Here is a 20,329-nt window from a genome sequence, read left to right on the forward strand (position 1 = left end):
GGGACCTGGCACACTATATATTACCCAGGCTGTAGCTCCAGCTACTAAAGGCGATTGTTGCATTCAAGGAATTAATCCTGCCGGGTACCCATTCACCTCACCTGGGTTGAGTGCAGCACAATGTGGATAAATCTCTTGCTAAAGGAAAATACATGCCGTGGCTAGGATTTGAACCCATGTCCCTCTCATTGAAAGACGAGATTCGTAACCACTAGACCACAATGGCAGCAGGGGAGGGAGAGGGGGTAATTGGAGAAGACTCTCCCACAGGATACTATAAAAACTGAGAGGTCATGCCCCCCCCTGATTGCTAACCTATTTTTAATTGTTAGTATTTTATAATAAAGATGAAACAGAAATAGCACTAAGTGTAAAGAGACTTGAAATCATAATCTGTGTTTTTTTTAAATCTGTTTAATTGTAATAAATTTAATGACTAATAACAATACATGTATATATATCGACATAACATTTCAAAATGTAAAAAACAAATAACATTTAACAATTTTGAAATAAAAGACTTTTATAGAATTACAGTACTAAATTTACATTGGAAGTACGTAGTCAATAGTAGGGCGACTAGTAGAAAAATAAAGTACAGTGTATGATTTTGAATGAACTTGCCACTATCCAAAAAAAGTTACTATGATAAAGTCCTCTTTAAATATTGAAATTACATTCACTGATAATTTCAGTGAAATCTTTGGTGTAGGCCGAGAAGCTACATTATACGGAAGCTTTAAACTGCCATCAACTTGTCGATACTTTATCTTGCCAAGAACTAGAATGTTGAATGTCAACATGGCGAGATAACGTTATTCACGACGTCGACTTATAAAAAGGTGTATGTCAACATGGCAAGACGATTGTCTTGCCAACTCGTCTTCTGAAAAGTTGTACGCACTTTAAAGCTTCCGTAACATCAAAAGCTTTAAAAGCAACGTTAGCTCAAATGATGTCAAGAGTCTTCATGAAATGTAACCCAAATGTATAAAAGTGAAGGTCTAATTTGTACATTAATTGGTCAAAAATCTAGATGGGAATTCAGGCTTCAACCTTTTCTTATAGTTCATTTTAAAATTTTGCCTAAATTGGACTTTGGTCTATTAGCGAAGTCTAATGACTAATTGTAATGAATTCTGTCTTACACTACATTGGGTCAGATGCATAAAAATAAGCAAATGCTGGAAAGCAATTGCTTCAAGCACAAGCAATTACTAGCCAAGCAAAAGATCATGCCTTAGCTTTATTTTGTATGCATACCCCTTTGCATGTGCTTAATCCCTTTTCTTGCCTTCAGAAGGCAATTGCTAGCAGTTTGAACAATAGCGACTTCACGCTTAGATGTGGTGCCAAACTTTTCCTTTAACTTGTTTCTAATGAATAAATTTATATAGGTTGCAATCAGTTTGCACTTTAATACTAGGAAGAAAACATTTCAATGTAGGCTACTGTACACATTGGAGTTCTCTCTCAGGTACATAAATATGATTCTAAAATGCTAATGCCCTGATCAAGCAAACGCTCAAGCTGCTCTGACGGAGCTTGAAAAAATCCTAGCAAATGCTTAAACGCACAAGCTAAATGTTTGCTTTATCCATACTCTTTTTAGCAATAGCTTAATTGTTGAGTAAATGCTACCAGGTAATTTGCGAATGCTTGAGCTTACTGGCAAAAGCATTTGCTCACTCATTTTTATGCATACAGAATCAAGCAAAAGACTAGCAAAAGCAATTGCTACTTTTTATGCATCTGACCCAGTGGAAGTGCTAACGAGTATAGACTTAATGGCGGTTAGTGAAATAAGATAAGAGTATATCTCCCGATGATGAAATGTAAATGACCTTCTGTAATTCATGGACTAATTGGGGGCTAGCCAAACTGGATATTAGTAAAAAGCAAACATTGGATGAAATTTATTCATATCTGCCAATGGCGAGCTGTAATTAAAAAACATAATTCATGTTAGCTTTGAGAAATGAGTGCAAGACACCAAGAGCTTGGAACTGAATGCTTTGGTTCTAGTTATCTGAGAGCCATGGATGCCCATCCTGCGATAAGAGTCAAGCCACCGATGGGAGCCAGTCTGTTGAGAGCAGTGGATCCGGTCAGGGCAGAAAAGTAGCAAGTCCCAGAGAACAACACCATTCCCAATGTCAGGAGGCTACCGCTCTAGATACAGATAATTATAAATGAGAAATTATAAATTAAAAATGGTAATTATCAGAGGAACATTAAAACAGCAGTATGAGTAGAGGAAGTGTATTTACAGAATCATTCATGATTTTAGGGGAACAAGATTCGAGAAATGTTTTATCAAGGAGACTTTTGATAACATTCCCAAAGAGAACTCTCCTGCTACTTCTCAATTCTCATTGTTCTACTATTAGATTTTCATTATTCAGACAATCACACTATATGTAGAGTCTTGTCATCTCTGTTGGTGAGGTTCAATTTGCTATTCTTGCAGGCTCCACTCATAGTGTTAAGTATATGGCAATAGACTAAATAATCTATTGATTGTTTTGAATGGATATTTTTATCTTGGGATTACTGCTGCTGCAAAGCCTGTGTCAATAGCATCATTTTTTTAAAAGAACTTTGTATCATGGTTTCATACCAAAATGAAGAATTTTAAAGGGAAAAAAAAGTTGGGGTCCCAACTGTATTTAAATTTTAAAATTTCCATTGTATACATGATATATGTATGTGTTAAGTTAATGCAACATTGTTACATTTTGTAACATTTTAACATCTTTTAAATATCAGACTTCACATATTGTAGATCATATATTATGATAATCTCCAGGCAGAAAATAATATTCTACTTTCGGGTGCTCTCTTTAACAACCTAGATCTACTGCTGAAATTTGAAAAATTTGATAAGTGAATGGGGATTTTCCAGGGCTCTTTTCTTATTTTCCAAAGCTATTTTGAGCATTTCGGAAGCGAGTTTATGCGATAATAAATTAAAACCTTGAAATTATATGGGCCTAATCATTATCTTGAAGGCTTTGACACGACAAGTTCAATATCTTACCAGAATGGGGTGATTAGTAAACTGAACTCCCAAGAGAGCTAAGGTGTGTAAAAAATGGTATCTGTTTCCAGTCTCAAATGTCTGAAAATATACAAGGAGATAAACAAAGATGCTGCATGTCAACATGTATACAAGGTAATTCATTAATATTAGGAAAATCTGGATTCACTGGGCCTCACAAAATAATAAGTTATTACCTATAATAAAAGTACATTTAGTTAGGACATGGACCCTCCCACTTCTTATTATGTGGTGTCAGCTATTAACATGCAAATTAGGTCTTGTCAAATGATGGAAAGGTCCCATACGTAACATTTTGAGGAATATTTTTCTCAGAATACAATACTTGCTTTGTTCTATCTCTAGGAAGTTCTAATTTATGAAAATGTTATTCCACAAAAAGTTTCAAAATTTGTATTTTACTTTTTAATTAAAAGTTCATTAAAAACTGTTGTGTATGAGACAACATGGTTTGTAACATTTGCACACAAATAATGGGGCAATTTGTGTACAAAGTGAATGGAGAAAAACAAATTCAAGAGTACTCCAAAAAGTGTTTTCTATACCTTTTCTTTACTTTCTAAAGTCTTGATTTGTTATAAATACTTGATGCAAAAATTGTGAAAATGGAAAAATACTAAGAAATTACAAACAATAGAAATACATAAGAAATTAATGAAACCATGAAAAAAAAATTGTTGAAATGGCTAATTTCCTTTTCAGTCATATCAGATATATCTCTTTTAAAAGAAAGAAAAAAAAAGTAATTTCCATATTTGAAATCATTCAAATTTTAAAATTGGGAGAAAAATTGTGTACGTTCTCTATGGGGACAAAATGTCCCATACTCTCTTGATTTGTTTAGAGGGTTCCTGCCTTATGAAAGAAACTTGCCTTTGATCTATACTTGAGTGTTGTGACTTTTATCACTTTACAAGTTGTCAACTAAAATACTTTCAGGGAATTCTCAATTTGAAAAAATGTTTAAGAGTTTTGTCTTTTTTCTGCGTCCCATTCTTAACGGCACATTTTCTCTCTGAAAAGTCAAGGTCATATGTCACCATTTTTTGCATGATTATCATTCTCCTATATATCTACCATCAAATCAAAGTCCTTAAACACTATTTCTCAGGTCATTACAGCCTCTGAAATGTCCCACACGCAATGCGCGCAAATTCATGGACTTGCCCAATGACTGAAGTGGAGACCATGTAATCTACAAGAGAAATCATGCATTCACATTTCTCATCATGTGATTCTAAATCCTATTGAGTATTATACAAAACTTAGAAGTGGATTAGACAAAAATTCATATCTGACAGTGACAAGTATGCAACTTTCAAGTCTAAATGATTTTTTTGAGATTAACTTACATGCTTGACATCAGGGGGTTGATTTTTCATACCTAGGTTGGAAGAATAACAAACAAGAGAAACTTGGCAAATAATACAATACACCAGATGGTGGCCTGTACTGTTTCGAGAAGAAGAATACTGGCATAAATGAAGACGGGGCTCTAAACTCAGGACTCTCTTGGTGTAATCTTGGTGTAATAACATTTACCAACCCAACCCATCCATTTCAAAGGCATGCTTCTTTGCCTCACTTCCTCAAAATCAAAAAGTCAAATTAGCCTCCCTGCTCTTGCAGTCCCAAAAGGTTAGTATTAGTATACTAATAATAACCTCGCAATACGTGTGAGTGGTCCCAAATATAATTTCCAAATGTCTGTAGATCTAGTAACAAACTCAATATTTTCTGAATGAAATAAGGAAACCTGAATATAACAAGACAATCCCTGCACAAATAATGATAAAGCCAATATTGGACGAATACCGGTATGTAGTGGATTGTATTACGAAACACTTTCCATGAATTCAATCACATTCTCATATCAATTCATCAAATTCCACCATACACAATACATGCACAAATTAGTTACAGAATATAATGATGGGAAAGACTTCCTTTAACTCTTTAAGAGCCATTGGCAGCTATAGTTGCCCATAGCCATCTAGTGCCACTGGCAGCTATAGTTGCCCAACTAACTTTTTTTTGTTTAACCAATTTTACAGCCAGAAAATCAACACTATATTCTGTGTTTTTTATGTTGTTATATTGGCAAGGAATTCACAATTGATTTTGTTATATAATGAATAGTGGTTTACATAGACATTTTTTGAGTAAAATGGCATTTTTGCATCATTATTTTGAAGAGTTAATTTCGGATATTGCCGCGATCTGAATCAAAATTTCCCCTATAGACACGTGTGATATAAAGATTGTGTGTAGCAATACACGTACTTCTACGGGCAGAGCAAAGGCGAGTGTGCGAAGGCATTCAGCTCAGAATTGACCAATGACAGAGCGGTACGATGTCTCTCACCCAACGCTACTCGCCCATTCGCTATTGTTTTATGAATATTCATGAGCTATCGATCGGCTCTTCTGCAGGCCGGTATGGTAGTATTCTTATGTCAAGGCTTTTTTCTGCCTGCAAATGTGCACGGTTTGGGGGAGATTTTTTGCGGGTAGGGGGGGGGGGGGGGGTGGGGGAAAGGTCTTATACTTTGTTTTTTTAGCATTCTCACAAAATTGTTCTCGTTATAAATATATGAGTAAAGAAGGCTGTCATTTCCAACTCTCATCGCACTGCAATCATCACACTCATTATTTATTTATTCATTTATTATTATTATTATTATCATTATTAGTATTACTATTATCGTAATCATTATTATCATTATTGTTATTGCTATTATTATCATTATTATTCTCCTTTACCTTCTTATTATTAATGTTATTGCCATCAGAATCATCATCATCATCATTATGATTATTATTAAAAAATAATTGTTGTAATCATATCAATTGCATTCCTTCTGCAGCCAAACTCTCTCTTCATAAACTTAAGATCAGGTAAATAACGGTTCATATTCGCTTGTGTTTTTATAGCCCAAACCATAAAAAAAAAGAATGATTGACATTGTTATGCTTATCAATATCAATTTTATCATATTCAAACTTCTCACAAAAATATGAATCGTTCAATATTCTCCTCGAATCAAATAGGAAGAAGCAAAACAAATACATGTGATAATTAAAACGGCCGATAATACCGCTTTATTCGTCTCTAGATGTTTTGAGGAAAAGAAAAAAAGGGATACATGAACAAAACCGATCAGACCGAACTGTTAGTTGCTGCATCATTGACGTCACTATCAAGGGGATTTTAAAACGACTTTAGAGAGTAGAAATGAAAATGATAACGATGATAACGGGTTGAATATTACATTTCTTTATACCACGCATATCATTGTACACTATGTTATCTGAACAAATAAATTTCTTTTACCACGGATAGTGCTACGAGCTGGGGAGGCCCTGGGCGGATGCAGGATTTTTCTGTAGGGGGGCTAATTGTTTTCTCTTTACCTGGGTCACCCATAAGAAATCAATACCGGAACCTTCGAAAGTATTCAAATGTCAAATCAAAAGACGCGCGTGAGCCCCGATTTCTATGAACATCCTGTGCTAAATTACTCTCCTAGATAATAGGTCAGAAGGGAGCGCGGATTAGAGATTCCTCATGAAAGAGAGTCTGGGCATCTATTGTTCATGACTTGGTGGCATGACCAAAAGAATGTAGTCACGTAGAATGTTAACAGGTGGCTACTTTGGTCAGACCAGTAATACAGAACAAATAGGCCTATTTTCTTTTTGAAAATTTGTATTGATTTTTTTGTTTGTAACTGATTTGCATTCCCTCTTCTTTGATTCACGAAAAATAAACTTTTTTTTTCTTACTTCTGTGCACTTTGCCAAGAACGCCCATATTATTTTGTGGGATTTTATACCCCAAACTTGTAAGTATTGAAACTGTCCGACCCCTCTTTATCTTTATTTCAATATATCATCTTCAGTTCTTTTATATTTTGTCTCCTTCTGACTGGCAATAACTTTGTTTGTTACACTACGAATAAAAAAAATTACAGAGTCTTATTTTGAAGACTACACGAATGAAAGGGTACGGTTGGCCGCACTTTGAAGATACATGGCTCTAATATATTATTGTGTGTGTTTGCGTGGGGATCGCAGCTGTGCTGTGATTGGTCACTTGATCGGCGACAATGCCCTTTTTTGGAACAGGTCGCTTTATCGTACTTCAGAGGAAATAACTTGAATAGCAAAATAGTATTTTATTCAAAAGAGCATTATTTTTCGTTATTTCTTTTTGTTCAATTTCATTAATAGATACGTCATTTGAAAGGGTAAACATTGAACTTTCATTTTATCTTCTTAATTTCTTGGTATCTCTACAATTCCTCAGGTTATTTACTTTTTGAAATGTTCATGAAATCATAATTTTCTAGGTTTTACTTATTGAAAAAAAAACGATGTAAAATATTACATCTTTTCTCCATTTTTCCAAACGCAAATATGAAAGATAATAACACGACGGCGACCATAAAGCCCATGAACCATGCATCATTCCATGTGTAGAAGGTTTTATTATACAACGTACGGGTAAAGAATTATGACCGTTTTAAAATCAGTCGCTGCTCACATTTCGGTCAATTTAGGGTTCCCTCGAATATCCCTGGCAGTAGAGGGGTATTGGGCCTGGCAGGGTAAGAGTTAATATGTCCCCTCCACTAATTAAAAAAAATACTTCTCTAAAACTCCCTTCTTTCGTTCTCTTTTTCTTTTTTTTACTCCTTGGAACTGCGTAATTCAGAGGTGAATTTCTAACTAGACCAATGCCATGGCAATGACATGTGCTGCGACGCCACTTCTGGCGTCCACAACACTCGACTTTAATACCCCTTTCATAAACCCATCCTCCAATTAGCCGCCTAAGAGTAATGCGGATAATTCAATAAAAATTGCGTTCACAAACTCCGAAAATAATCCGCACTATTTTTACGAGCGCCCGTCCTGAAAAAGGCGGATAATCGTCATGACAACTGCACACGCCCCCTCCGATGCGGTTGTGTTGGAAAAGGGTGACCTTGTGACCAAGGCCCTCGCTGCCATTGAGTACGCGTGGCGCCCGCGCCACGCGTAATTCAATTTTGGAGATTTAGCGCCACGCGTAAATCATTCCATCGATGAAACGCCACGCCTAAAAAAAATAGCGCCACGCCTAATTCCGCGAGCGCCACGCCTGAATTGCTCGAAGCATTTTCTACTTCCATGCTCTAAGCAAGTGCCTGGCTGACCGCTTTCATGCATGCCAGCCCCGGGGATGCTAGCGCGCTGCACCCCGCTCACCACGGCACTGACTGACCCCAGCACACCACATATTCACCGCCCTGACAGTGTAGGCATGGCGGTTGTAGTGAGCGTGTTTACGTCATTTGCCTGCATGGCGAGCTGGTACAGCCAGAGAGCTACACATTTTCTCTCAATATACAATGTATAACAGAGGTACATGTACACACACAATCAATGACTGAGAAAGAATGTATCGCTCTGAATTCAGTATCCTTGAAGTCTGTGCATGATCGAGTATTTCAAAATTAATTTTTGATGATTGTTTTGAGTGACTGGATAAAAATTAACTCCATCAAATGTTATATGTATGATTTTGTTTACCCTCATTTTCCGACCTACCTTTTTCATCTTTGTCAAGTTTCACAACTACAGGATGTTTGTGTTTTTTTTCTTAATCATATTATGGGCCAATAGATTGGCGCGGTTCCAAAATTTTGAGGGGGTGGTTGTGTCCCCTAAATTAGACGACCTCCCTCCACTAAAAAAAATAATAAAAAATGTCATCACTCATGAAGGAATTTTGCCCCCCCCCCCTGAAAAATGACAAGCAAATAAAAAAAAGTCATCAATTCCAAACTTATTTTGGGTACATGTATGCACACACCCCACCCCTGGATCGCGCCTGTCTGTTATAATAGACCTGATTTATATATATTTTTTTTTTAATGACTTAAATTAATTGAAATACTGTTATATCGTTATGAATCTATAATTTCTCTTTCTTTGATGGTACCCGTGACGGTAATGAAATATCTGAAGTTCTGAACACTCACAAAATAAAAAACACCAACTTAATTTATACATGTAGACGCAGTTGGCCTTTACAGGGTAGTACACAGGTCACTTATATCATTTCTTCCCATTTTTTTCTAAAGTGTAATACAAAGAAAGTCGATGTTTGCAAGTTTTAGTGTTAGTGGTAAATAGTATTCGATGGTTGAATGTTATTTGAACTGATTTATGAATGTGTAATATTTGGGTTGAGGTGAGGTTTTGGTATTTTTTTTTTACCTGCACGAATTGTCAAATCAATCTTGAAACTGAAAGATATGCCTTTGTTTACAATTATTGGAGTGCAACTGAGTTTTGAGTGTTGGATAATTGTGATTTTTTCAAGCAAAGATAAAGTTATACAAATATCCTTTCTTTGTAAGTGTTTGACAGAAAATACAATGTATTAAATAAGTTGAAAAAGTTTTTACCAAAGTTAGGCAATATAAGTAATAGATCATGAATGCCAATATTTTCTATGTTCTTACCATTATATTTCATGTCTCACAGTTACGCTAAAACAGGCCAACATTGAATAAATCCCAAAATACGTCATCATGAATGCTCAAGAAAACCTCGATATCTAAGCAATATTCCTTCAAAGTCAAATACGCTTTGTCTCGCGTATTTGATCTGACGGTATTTTCCATTTCCCCCCCACACCTTCCAACTAGAATGAAAACCCCAGACAACACAAGTATCAGATTTCTGATGACCATGTGCTTCTCGATCAAGATTGCGTAATTTGTACTTTTCCGTAAACAAAAGTTAAGCGATGGGAGGAGGGTTCAAAGTCCGTGAAAGGGGCTAGTCTACGTTTTCAGTCGGTTCTAAAATGTCAAACTGCCTTGCCAAAATGCATATTCTTCAGTAAACTATACATGTATTTAAAATAAGGAATAGTTGGATTAAACTAAAAACGTTTGCATTAAATATGACTGGAAAATTTCCATAATTGAATTTGAACCACGACTGGTACTTTTATTAATCATATCGAGCTATCATTAATTTCTTGCCAATAAGGCAAGCCTCCAATTTAAGACTAGCAAACAAACTTCTTCTTTATCATCATACTCATCCAAAAGAATGATGAAAGCTGGAACGTAATTTTCTCAATATGGAAGAGATAAACAACTCGGGGGATAACTCTGAAATAAAGTATATACAAGGATATGAAATTTAAAAAATATATAGAATGTGAATTGAAAACAGATTTAAAGAAATAGGATCAAAAGTGGCAAAATATATCATGCTATATATATTATTCAATTTGATTTATTCAATCTAACTAAATTTGGTATCCTGTTCCAAACTCTATTAAAACGAAGTACAACTTGTTAGAACAGAAATAAAGAAAAATAATAGGGGAATAAGCATGGAAGAAAAGATGGAATGGAGGAGAGACCACTCAGATCAGCATGGAGAATGGCTGCATTGTGTTCTGATTCAAGGAAAATCAGATGAACTGATGGGACATATGGAGTTGGAAATTGGTCCAAAATATTTTTTCCGGGGAGGGGGGGGGGGCGGCGTGTAATCATCTACCAATTAAACAGATCAAGATGACCAAACTGCTCACACAATCCACACACAAATTACAGCGCAAACAGTCATGTGGTGTCACTCAATGGTCAGAAGGATTTTAAAAAAAAGTTTTACGACCCTCGTAACTCACTTGCCACATCGAGCCTGGGGATCCACTCGTTAAAGGAGAATGAAACCCTTGAAACCAGCTGAATCCATATCAAAGAGAAAAATCAAAGAAACATATTGTTGAAAGTTTGAGGAAGATTGAATGAATAATACGAAAGTTATGAGCATTTGAATATTGAGATCACTAATGCCATGTAGTTCCTCCCATTGGCAATGCGACCAAGATCTGTGATGTCACACACGTACAACTCCCTCATTACTTTAGTACTTATTTCACTTATATTCTCACTTTTATAGAGTCTGTCACAAGGTGAGGTGTTCTCTTTATGAGAGGACAGGTACAGGGGTTTCACAACATTATATCATTGATGAATCATTTGTCATATGATTAGAATGAGCAAAAAGAGATGTTTTGGGGTATATTTTCAGTGTCCAAAAGGGGAGAGTTGTTCATCTGTGACATCATAGATTTTGGTCGCATTGCCAATAGGAGGATCTCCATAGCTTTAGTGATCTCGACATTCAAATGCTCATAACTCTTCTATTGCTTGTCCTATTTTACTCAAACTTTTGTTGATCTTATTCTTTGATTTTTCTGCTTTCACAAAAGCTAACTTGCTCCAAGAGTTTCATTCTCCTTTAAGATAACTCGATCGACTGTAAATAAAATGTAACCTACGATACTCCTGGGGGACAAGCTGTCCTTATCTGACCTATAGTCAAAACACTGAGGCTAATCATTTGTACGAGAGCCAAACAAATCAAGAGAAGAAAGGGAGATCATAACGAAATGTATATAAAACTAATTCTAAACCATTAATACACGAAAACAAGTCTAAAACATTCTAAATCGATCATTATTCTGAGATGTTTGTGACTTCTGTTCGAGAACGGGATTTCATAACGAAATGTATATAACATATATTTTTACTTGTTAGCACCTCGGAACAATTTTAAAACGTTCCTGGTTGTCCGATTAGTAATCTGAGATATTTACGACTTCTTTTCTGTTTTATCATCCTTTCCACCATTGTCCAAATAATATTATAAGTCATTCATATTTCTTTTTGGAGAACAGGATTTCATAACGAAAGGTATATAAAATATATTTTTACTTGTAAGCACCTCGAATCAATTTTAAAACGTTCCTGATTGTCCGTTTAGTAATCTGAGATATTTAGGACTTCTTATTTCTATTCTGCTTTATTTTCCTTTCCGCCATTCCTTTTGGAGGACGGGAGTTCATAACGAAAGGTATATAAAATGTATTTTTACTTGTTAGCACCTCCAATCGATTTCAAAATGTTCCTGATTATCCGTTTAGTAATCTGAGATATTTAGGACTTCTTATTTCTATTCTGTTTAATTTTCCTTACCGCCGTTCCTTTTAGAGGACGGGAGTTCATAACGGAAGGTATATAAAATATATTGTTACTTGTTAGCACATCAGAACAATTTTAAAACGTTCCTGGTTGTCCGTTTAGTAAACTGAGATATTTACGACCTCTATTCTGTTTTATTTTCCTTTCCACCATTGTCTAAATAATATTATGTCATTTATATTTATTTTTGGAGAACGGGATTTCATAACGAAAAGTAAATAAAATATATTTTTACTTGTTAGCACCTCAAATCAATTTTAAAACGTTCCTGATTATCCATTATAAAATCTGAGATATTTAGGACTTCTTATTTCTATTCTGTTTTATTTTCCTTACCGCCGTTCCTTTTGGAGGACGGGAGTTCATAACGGAAGGTATATGAAATATATTTTTACTTGTTAGCACCTCAAATCAATTTTAAAACGTTCCTGATTATCCGTTTAGTAATCTGAGATATTTACGACTTCTATTCTGTTTTATTTTCCTTTCCCCCGTTATCTAAATAATAAATATTTCATTTATATTTATTTTTGGAGAACGGATTTCGTAATGAAAGGTATATAAAATATATTTTTACTTGTTAACACCTCAGAACAATTTTAAAACGTTCCTGGTTGTCCGTTTAGTAATCTGAGATATTTAGGACTTCTAATTTTTATTCTGTTTTATTTTCCTTTCCTCCGTATCGGAAGGTATATAGAGTATTTTTTTTTTTATTTATTAGCACCTCAAATCAATTTTGAAATAATCCCGATCGTCCGTTTAAGCAGCGCGCACGTGAATCGTGAGCGCGCGTAAAGCAGCGGCGCGGCGCTAAATTTGGGCGTTGGAAAATATCATCAATTCTGAAAAATGCGCCACGCGTAATTCCTTACTTTGCGAGAGCCCTGCTTGTGACCGCACCATGGCAATTATCCGCATTACTTGAAAATGCGTTCATTAAGTCAAAATCTGGTCCCGATGCCGCTATTAGTATTATGCGGATAATTGCAGCATCAAATTTTCAAAATAATGCGGATAAGTCTGGTCCTCCTCCGATTTTACGACCAAATTATGCAGTATGCTGCTATTGATTATTACTATACTTATTAGCCGCATAATCAGTAGAGGCGCACGGCCAATATTGGAGACTGTCTCCAATGTGGGAGATTATCTCCAATATCAGAGACTTTTGTAAAGAATTTGGGTATCCAATATCAGAGACAGTCTCCAGTTTTGGAGTCCAATTTCCTTTGTTTACATTTGCTGCAAAAGGATTAACTTGGCGGCAAATAAAAATGTGATAAGCAGATTCCTCATGAAAAATAGCCCCTTTTCACCGTCTACTTTAAAAATTCACCGTCTACTTTTGTTTTTGATAAGGATTTTTGTTGTCAATCACACACAAAACAAATGGGCTTCTGACCTCAGTGAGACAAAATTTTGGGTGGAAAAAATCATGCTTTTGTTGGTGTTGTTTCTTTTGTCCTTTTGCAAAGCAAGTCTCCAATGTGGGAGATTGTCTCCGGTATGTCTCCCCTATGGCTATTATTGGAGAGAGTCTCCCATATTACCGTATTGGCCGTGCGCCTCTACTGATATTTGGGGTATTGTTCTATGCTATGGCTTCATTTTTCTGTGAGGCGGCAAGTAATGAACCCTTGACTGTTTGAGTGGTCTATTACAAATACCAGCAAGCAGTGCAGTTTACCACTGCAGCTGCACTGTGTCTGTGATGAACAATATAATTAAGAAAACAACTAACACAAATTAAGGCACGTGGGACTGATCTCATCTCATGAATGAACGGAGCACAAAACAAAAGTAAATGGAAGGATGCACATACCATGAGCTCCATATGCCCCGAGAGCAACAGCTAGAGCGCCGGAAATCCCAGCAATTCTCACAAAGAGTTCACTGGACTGAGCGATGACAGCCATTTTAAAGTATTTTTTGTTCTCGCTGAACTGAAGAAGTTGTAATTGTACTTGTAGCACTAGCAGAAGTCCACAAACCGAACAGTAGGTGGCGCAATAGCTGCACAATCGCGGCAGTATCCGAAGACGAAGTTCAAGTTCAAATTCATTCGATTTCTCGTCTAACTAAGTATGGCTACAAGTTCCGGAGGTGCTCAGAAGGACAATAAGTTTCAGTTCAGGGAACTGGATAGGATATGTGCGTCTTTAAAGAACAGTGAGGTGCAAGATTTGCTGATGAAATGGTAAAGATATCCTCGTCGCGTCTTTCTCGGGCGAATATAAACTGCTACAGCGAGCCTGCGCCGCGCTCCCCCTAGCCTCCGGCCGCGCAGCACCTAGCCAGGAGGCTCCTACTCCTGTCCTAGCTAGCCGCACCGTCCAAAAAAAATAATCTTAAAGTTTAGGCCTAACGTTAGGCGCAATTATAAAATTTGCAGAAAAAATAAGCATTATCATGGTCCAAGGCCAAGTCCCCACTCCCCAGTGACCCGGATCGGAGTACCTTTAGAATCCAATGTCATGAATCGATTACAAAAGAGCAATTACCATAGAGATGTATACTAGTAACGCTAGAGGGCGTACTTCGTCAAATCGCTGTGATTACGTGGAGACCGTCCGCCATTGCTCGATAGGTATTCGCAGCCTGCCATGCGCGTACAGTACCTATGGGGCATGTATACGGATTAGCACAGAACATGACAAATTGATGACATATGAGCACGAAAGCATATGGAAAAGCAAAATTGTAAATATTGCACTGGATTAAAGTTCAAATACAACAAAAATCTAGCAAAACTGAGGTCAAAAGGCCTATATAAGCCTATCTATAGCGCATAATATAGGCCGATACAGCTATAATACAGGCAAACGATTTAAAGTCCCAATTGTTTTTGCTTAGGTAAAATTTCGATACATTAATATGACTTCTATTTTCTAATGATTTGGAAGAGATGAATATCAAAAATAACATTTAGGCCTAGGTCCTGATAAATAAATTTAATGTGTTTTAATATGATTTGATGTACATTAACCTAAGAAAATTCATAGGCCATATCACAGTGTCTGATGCATCTGAGACGCTGTATCGAAAAAAAAACCACGATTGTATTTTTATAGTTCATAGTTTCCTAATTACTATTATGCTGATTGCTGATAATTTATTTCTTCACTTTAGATAATTGTTATAATTCATTTTCCATATATATCTACACAATAGGGCCTATAATATAACTCGATCCCTTTTCCCCATGTCTTACACGCTGATGTAAACCAACATCACAAAAACTCGCGAATCATAAAATGACTTTTTATTGATATTTGGAAATGATTTACGCATTGATTCAGTTAAAAATTGATGATTTAGATTTCCTTTGCTGGCAACCATCCCATCATATTTATAAATATGTATATAAAGATCAATGTATAGAAAAGTTTGTTGACAGCAAAATTTGCATATCAAATGCGCGCATGCAGTCGTACAATTTTGCAATGTACAGGAGGCCTAATGAGGGGTTGGATGTTTATGTACAGTGTTATTGCCTTACAAACATTTTAAAACTTCGGAGAGTAAACAAATCACAATGTGCAAAACAATTTTACTTTGATTTTCTGGAAAGTATAGACTTGATTCTCCCCGGCTGAAAATATGCTGATCGGCAAACTGGCTGAAATATTTTGTTTATCGCCGTTGTTTCTGATCCTATAATGATTGGACCAATATCATGTGAACAAATCAAGGATAGAATAATAAGGAGAGGAAGAAGGGGGAGAAGGAGAGAAGAAAAGGGGCGGGATTATGATATATAATTTGTATTATACTATAAAGAATATTATTACTACTGCAAGAGTGTATAAAACTAATATCATGAAAGACATCAATGCAAACTTATCATAATTATGAAAACGGTTGCAAAATTGTGAGTACTAAAACCAAACATAATTATGAAACAATAATATTGCAAAAGTGACAATACTTGGAATAAGATATTAAAAATCCTAATTTAATCTCAAATTTGATACCTGCCTTGAAATTGTGTTAATTAACTGTGTCTGTGTCGCTTGAATAAATGAACTTTATGGCAAATATTTGTAAGCACTGGCACCGGCCTAACATATAAACAGATAAACACGCGTTTTGAATATCCAGTTTTGTTTTTCATTTTAAAAGTATAACTGAATTTGATTTTCTAGTTTTCTTCCTTTAATGTCATTTGCTGGCCTATGGACCTGAGTTTGGTTATTCGATCAGTTTTTTTTAAATAAGATTTCCATGGATGAACAAAATTATTATATTATATAACGGCGTCGCGGAATGATTTTGAAAGTGATGGGGTGTATAAAATCACAATCATTTATTATGTGTAATGTTCATTTTCATTTCAGGGAGGGGTCCGGTCGCGCCCCCTGTATTTTATTTTGATCAGTATGTTAAAGCGAATTTGCTTAGGTGTGTTTGTTATTTTAATTGCACACACGGCCCCTAAAAAGCGAATTAAAACAAATCTAACTTAAAGTGAAGGGAATTAAAACTGTCATTTTTGAAAGAGCGAAATGATATTCCTTTGATTTACAATGCTATGTATGTTTAAATTGTCACTTCCCACTCTATATTTTGGTGTTTCTGATGTTAGATATTTTGTATTTTTGATGTTGTTTGTTGATGTTGTTCATAGTTATCTTGACATGTATTTTAAACTGCAGGGCGCCTTTGTAAAGCAGTTTTAAGAACTGAACAGGCCTACCCTGCAGTATAAAATAAATAAAACAAAATAAATAAATAAATAATAAATAAGTTTGAACAAATTAGGCTATATTCTCGACATTTTAAATCAATATTTTATTTTCGGGCCATATAGGCCTGCAGATTTTGGGGAATTTATTATGTTCCTATAAGAACAAAATCAGCACGTTCACCAAATAACACAAATTTCAACATTGATGGTGTAACGGGAGGCTCACCAAGAACAATAATGAGATGCCCTTTAATAGCGCATGTAGATCAAAACACTAACTTATACAGAATTATTGTACAACTTAATATATAAAAATGATAGGCCTATATTTCATACAAATTAAAGCAAGTTACATATCATGTAGGCCTATATAGAAATTACAAAATTATATCCAACATAAACATAGAATCAAAGGACGTATATGTGGGAAGGATGGAAGGAGGACGATGCAGTTAAAGGTAGGGAAATCCAGAGAAGGGCTAATTCACTGCAGTCTTTTGAATTAATTGTCAATCTTTCTATTAATGTCCGCTGTATGTTTTTATTTTTATATGATTGTTTATATGATAGTATATCAACATTGTTATCTATTACAGGCCTACTAAAACGGACAGGTAAATGCAAATTATTTAGAAATTCATCCCGAGAAATCAGGTTTTTAAAATGCCAAATTAATAGCATAATCCCCATGTAATCACTCTAATAGTGTATTGAGATGCAATTTGTCATTCATATTTTCGATTTTTATGAGGTTGTGTTCTTTTCTTCAAGATAAAGGCCGGAGACGGCACCCCTTTTCACAGCGTTACAACGCACGAGCTATGGGTACATCCGGGTACTTTTGCGAATCTATACCTATCGAGCAATGGCCGCCACGCTCCACACAATCAAAGACGTTAAGTACGCGCGCCTATGGCGACTCCGCACTCTAGCGTAGTTAGTATACATCTCTATGGCAATTACCTACATTGCTGCTGCCGGTGTGGTGCGATATCAGTTTTGTCGCCCTCTACGTTCGTGAGTGAATTAAGAGTCCCCGGCGACAAGCAGGAATCGGATCGGGAGATGGATAAAGGATGGGGGGAGGGGGCAGATGGGGGAGGGGGGATGGCCCCGTAGAGGGAGTACACGACTTGTCCAATGTGGTGGATGTAGTAGGAGAGAGTGAAGTAATGGCAGGTGATATAATAATCAGAGGACTTAAAAAGGGATGATATATATGAAGGGATCAAAGAGGGGGCGCGTGATCGAGGACACGTGCAATGGTATATAATTATGTTGATGATGTTGTTTAAGGAATGATATACGTTGATATCTATATATGGATACAGAATACTTGGATACTATTATATTAAAACATGTATGGATATGAATACATGGATACGTGGATACTTGGATACTATTGGATACTTGGATACTTGGATACGTGGATACGCGGATACGTGGATACTATTGGATACTTGGATACTTGGATACGTGGATACGTGGATACGTGGATACTTGGATACTGTTGGATACTTGGATACTTGGATACGTGGATACGCGGATACGTGGATACGTGGATACTTGGATACTATTGGATACTTGGATACTTGGATACTTGGATACGTGGATACGTGGATACGCGGATACGTGGATACGCGGATACTATTGGACACTTGGATACTTGGATACGTGGATACGTGGATACGCGGATACGTGGATACGTGGATACTTGGATACTATTGGAGACTTGGATACTTGGATACTTGGATACGTGGATACGTGGATACGTGGATACGCGGATACGTGGATACTTGGATACTGTTGGATACGCGGATACTTGGATACGTGGATACGCGGATACGTGGATACGTGGATACTTGGATACTATTGGATACTTGGATACTTGGATACTTGGATACGTGGATACGCGGATACGTGGATACGTGGATACTTTGATACTATTGGATACTTGGATACTTGGATACGTGGATACGTGGATACGCGGATACGTGGATACGTGGATACTTGGATACTATTGGAGACTTGGATACTTGGATACGTGGATACGCGGATACGTGGATACGGGGATCTTAGATACCTTTGGTTACATGGATACTTGGATACGCGGCTACGGGCACATGCCTACATGAAACTTAGATACATAGATACTTGGATAAGAACATCAAGGAGTTTTTGATACTCTGGAACATGGAAAACACATGAAGTGCATGATACTAAGTGTACTTTTAGAACGAAGCATCACAGACCCTAATTACCTTATTTTCAGATAATTGACATCGTCACTTTTAATCTGTATTTTTCTTGAGAGAAAAGATAGAAAAGGCTACTTTCATCAGTGAATCTTTAAAAATTGGCTGCTCTCTTTATAATTATAACGAGACATATATCAATTCCCTAAGCCCATATGATTACAATTTGACCAATTAATCTTGATCCTTTTTAGGATTGATTTTATTTAATTAAGTTGATTTCAGTAAACAAAATATAAATAAACTATTTGGATTATTATAGATTTTTCAGTCAACATAAAAGAAGGCTAATATAATAACATGTACGAATATGCAGCTTAAAGGTCAAGTCTACCCAAAAAGTTATTGATTTGAATCAATAGAGAAATAAGAAACAAGCCAATTTCATCAAAAAACGTATGTAAAATAAGAAAGTTATGACATTTGGAAGTTTTTCGCTTATATTTCGCAAAACAATTACAATCATGTACAACTCAGTGATAAGTAATAAGACACGAGCAACAGAGAACAACAAAATAGTTAAGTAAGGGGATAATAAGAACGATATACGTTTTGGTTATATTAAAATGACCAATCAATTTCAAAACATTGGTTACAATTGGACAATTAATTTCACTCACTCCTGTTGGTAATTGCAACGAGACACATCATAGGGCCAATATCACAATCCTTTTTTTAAACAAATTAATTTCATTCCTATGTCTTGTTATGTGAATGTCTCGTTCTGATTATAAATTATCTCATATGACTCGTTCTATTTATAATTATTGGCATATAATTTACTTCTTTTAAAAATTTTTAGAAAGAGTGAACTTGATGAAGAGAAATAGAAGAGGAATTACAGAAGGGGGAAAATAGGATAAAAGGAGAAGACGGAGGAGGAGAATGAAGAAAAATAGGAATATGAAGTAAGGGAGTGCAATACAAGTTTTGTGAATGATATATTGCATTATTGGCATATAATTTACTTCTTTTCAAAAATTATCTTCCTACTTATACATTTAGAAGACTACATGTATCAAGAGAGCATGGAGAACTGCAATTGTAACAGAACATCGGCATGCAATGACGCCTATGATATAATATCTCGTTTTAAGCATAAATTGGATTAAACTTTAATTGGTGGGTTGTAATGTGAATGTCTCGTTCTGATTATAAATACGGATAAGTATTAGTCCTATATGATTCGTTCTATATCTTAATTTTTATCAAAAATGATGTTTTTTTTAATAAATATTTTTCTGAATTTAGACCTAGTTAA

The 20,329-nt window shown here is 35.7% G+C and overlaps 1 protein-coding gene across 1 annotated transcript; it reads right to left on the reverse strand.

Moving 5' to 3' along the window:
• Positions 1-394: 394 nt before the first annotated feature.
• On the reverse strand, positions 395-14,640 carry LOC129279393 (transmembrane protein 256 homolog). Its single transcript, XM_064110917.1, has 4 exons — positions 13,949-14,640; positions 4,414-4,445; positions 3,041-3,121; positions 395-2,172 (listed from the first exon to the last, which is right to left on the reverse strand). Exons 1-4 carry the CDS (start codon positions 14,040-14,042, stop codon positions 2,026-2,028), a joined length of 354 nt encoding a protein of 117 aa, XP_063966987.1. The 5' UTR covers positions 14,043-14,640; the 3' UTR covers positions 395-2,025.
• Positions 14,641-20,329: the final 5,689 nt, after the last annotated feature.

Source organism: Lytechinus pictus, chromosome 16 (assembly GCF_037042905.1).
Source record: "Lytechinus pictus isolate F3 Inbred chromosome 16, Lp3.0, whole genome shotgun sequence".
NCBI classification, from domain to species: Eukaryota; Metazoa; Echinodermata; class Echinoidea; order Temnopleuroida; family Toxopneustidae; genus Lytechinus; species Lytechinus pictus.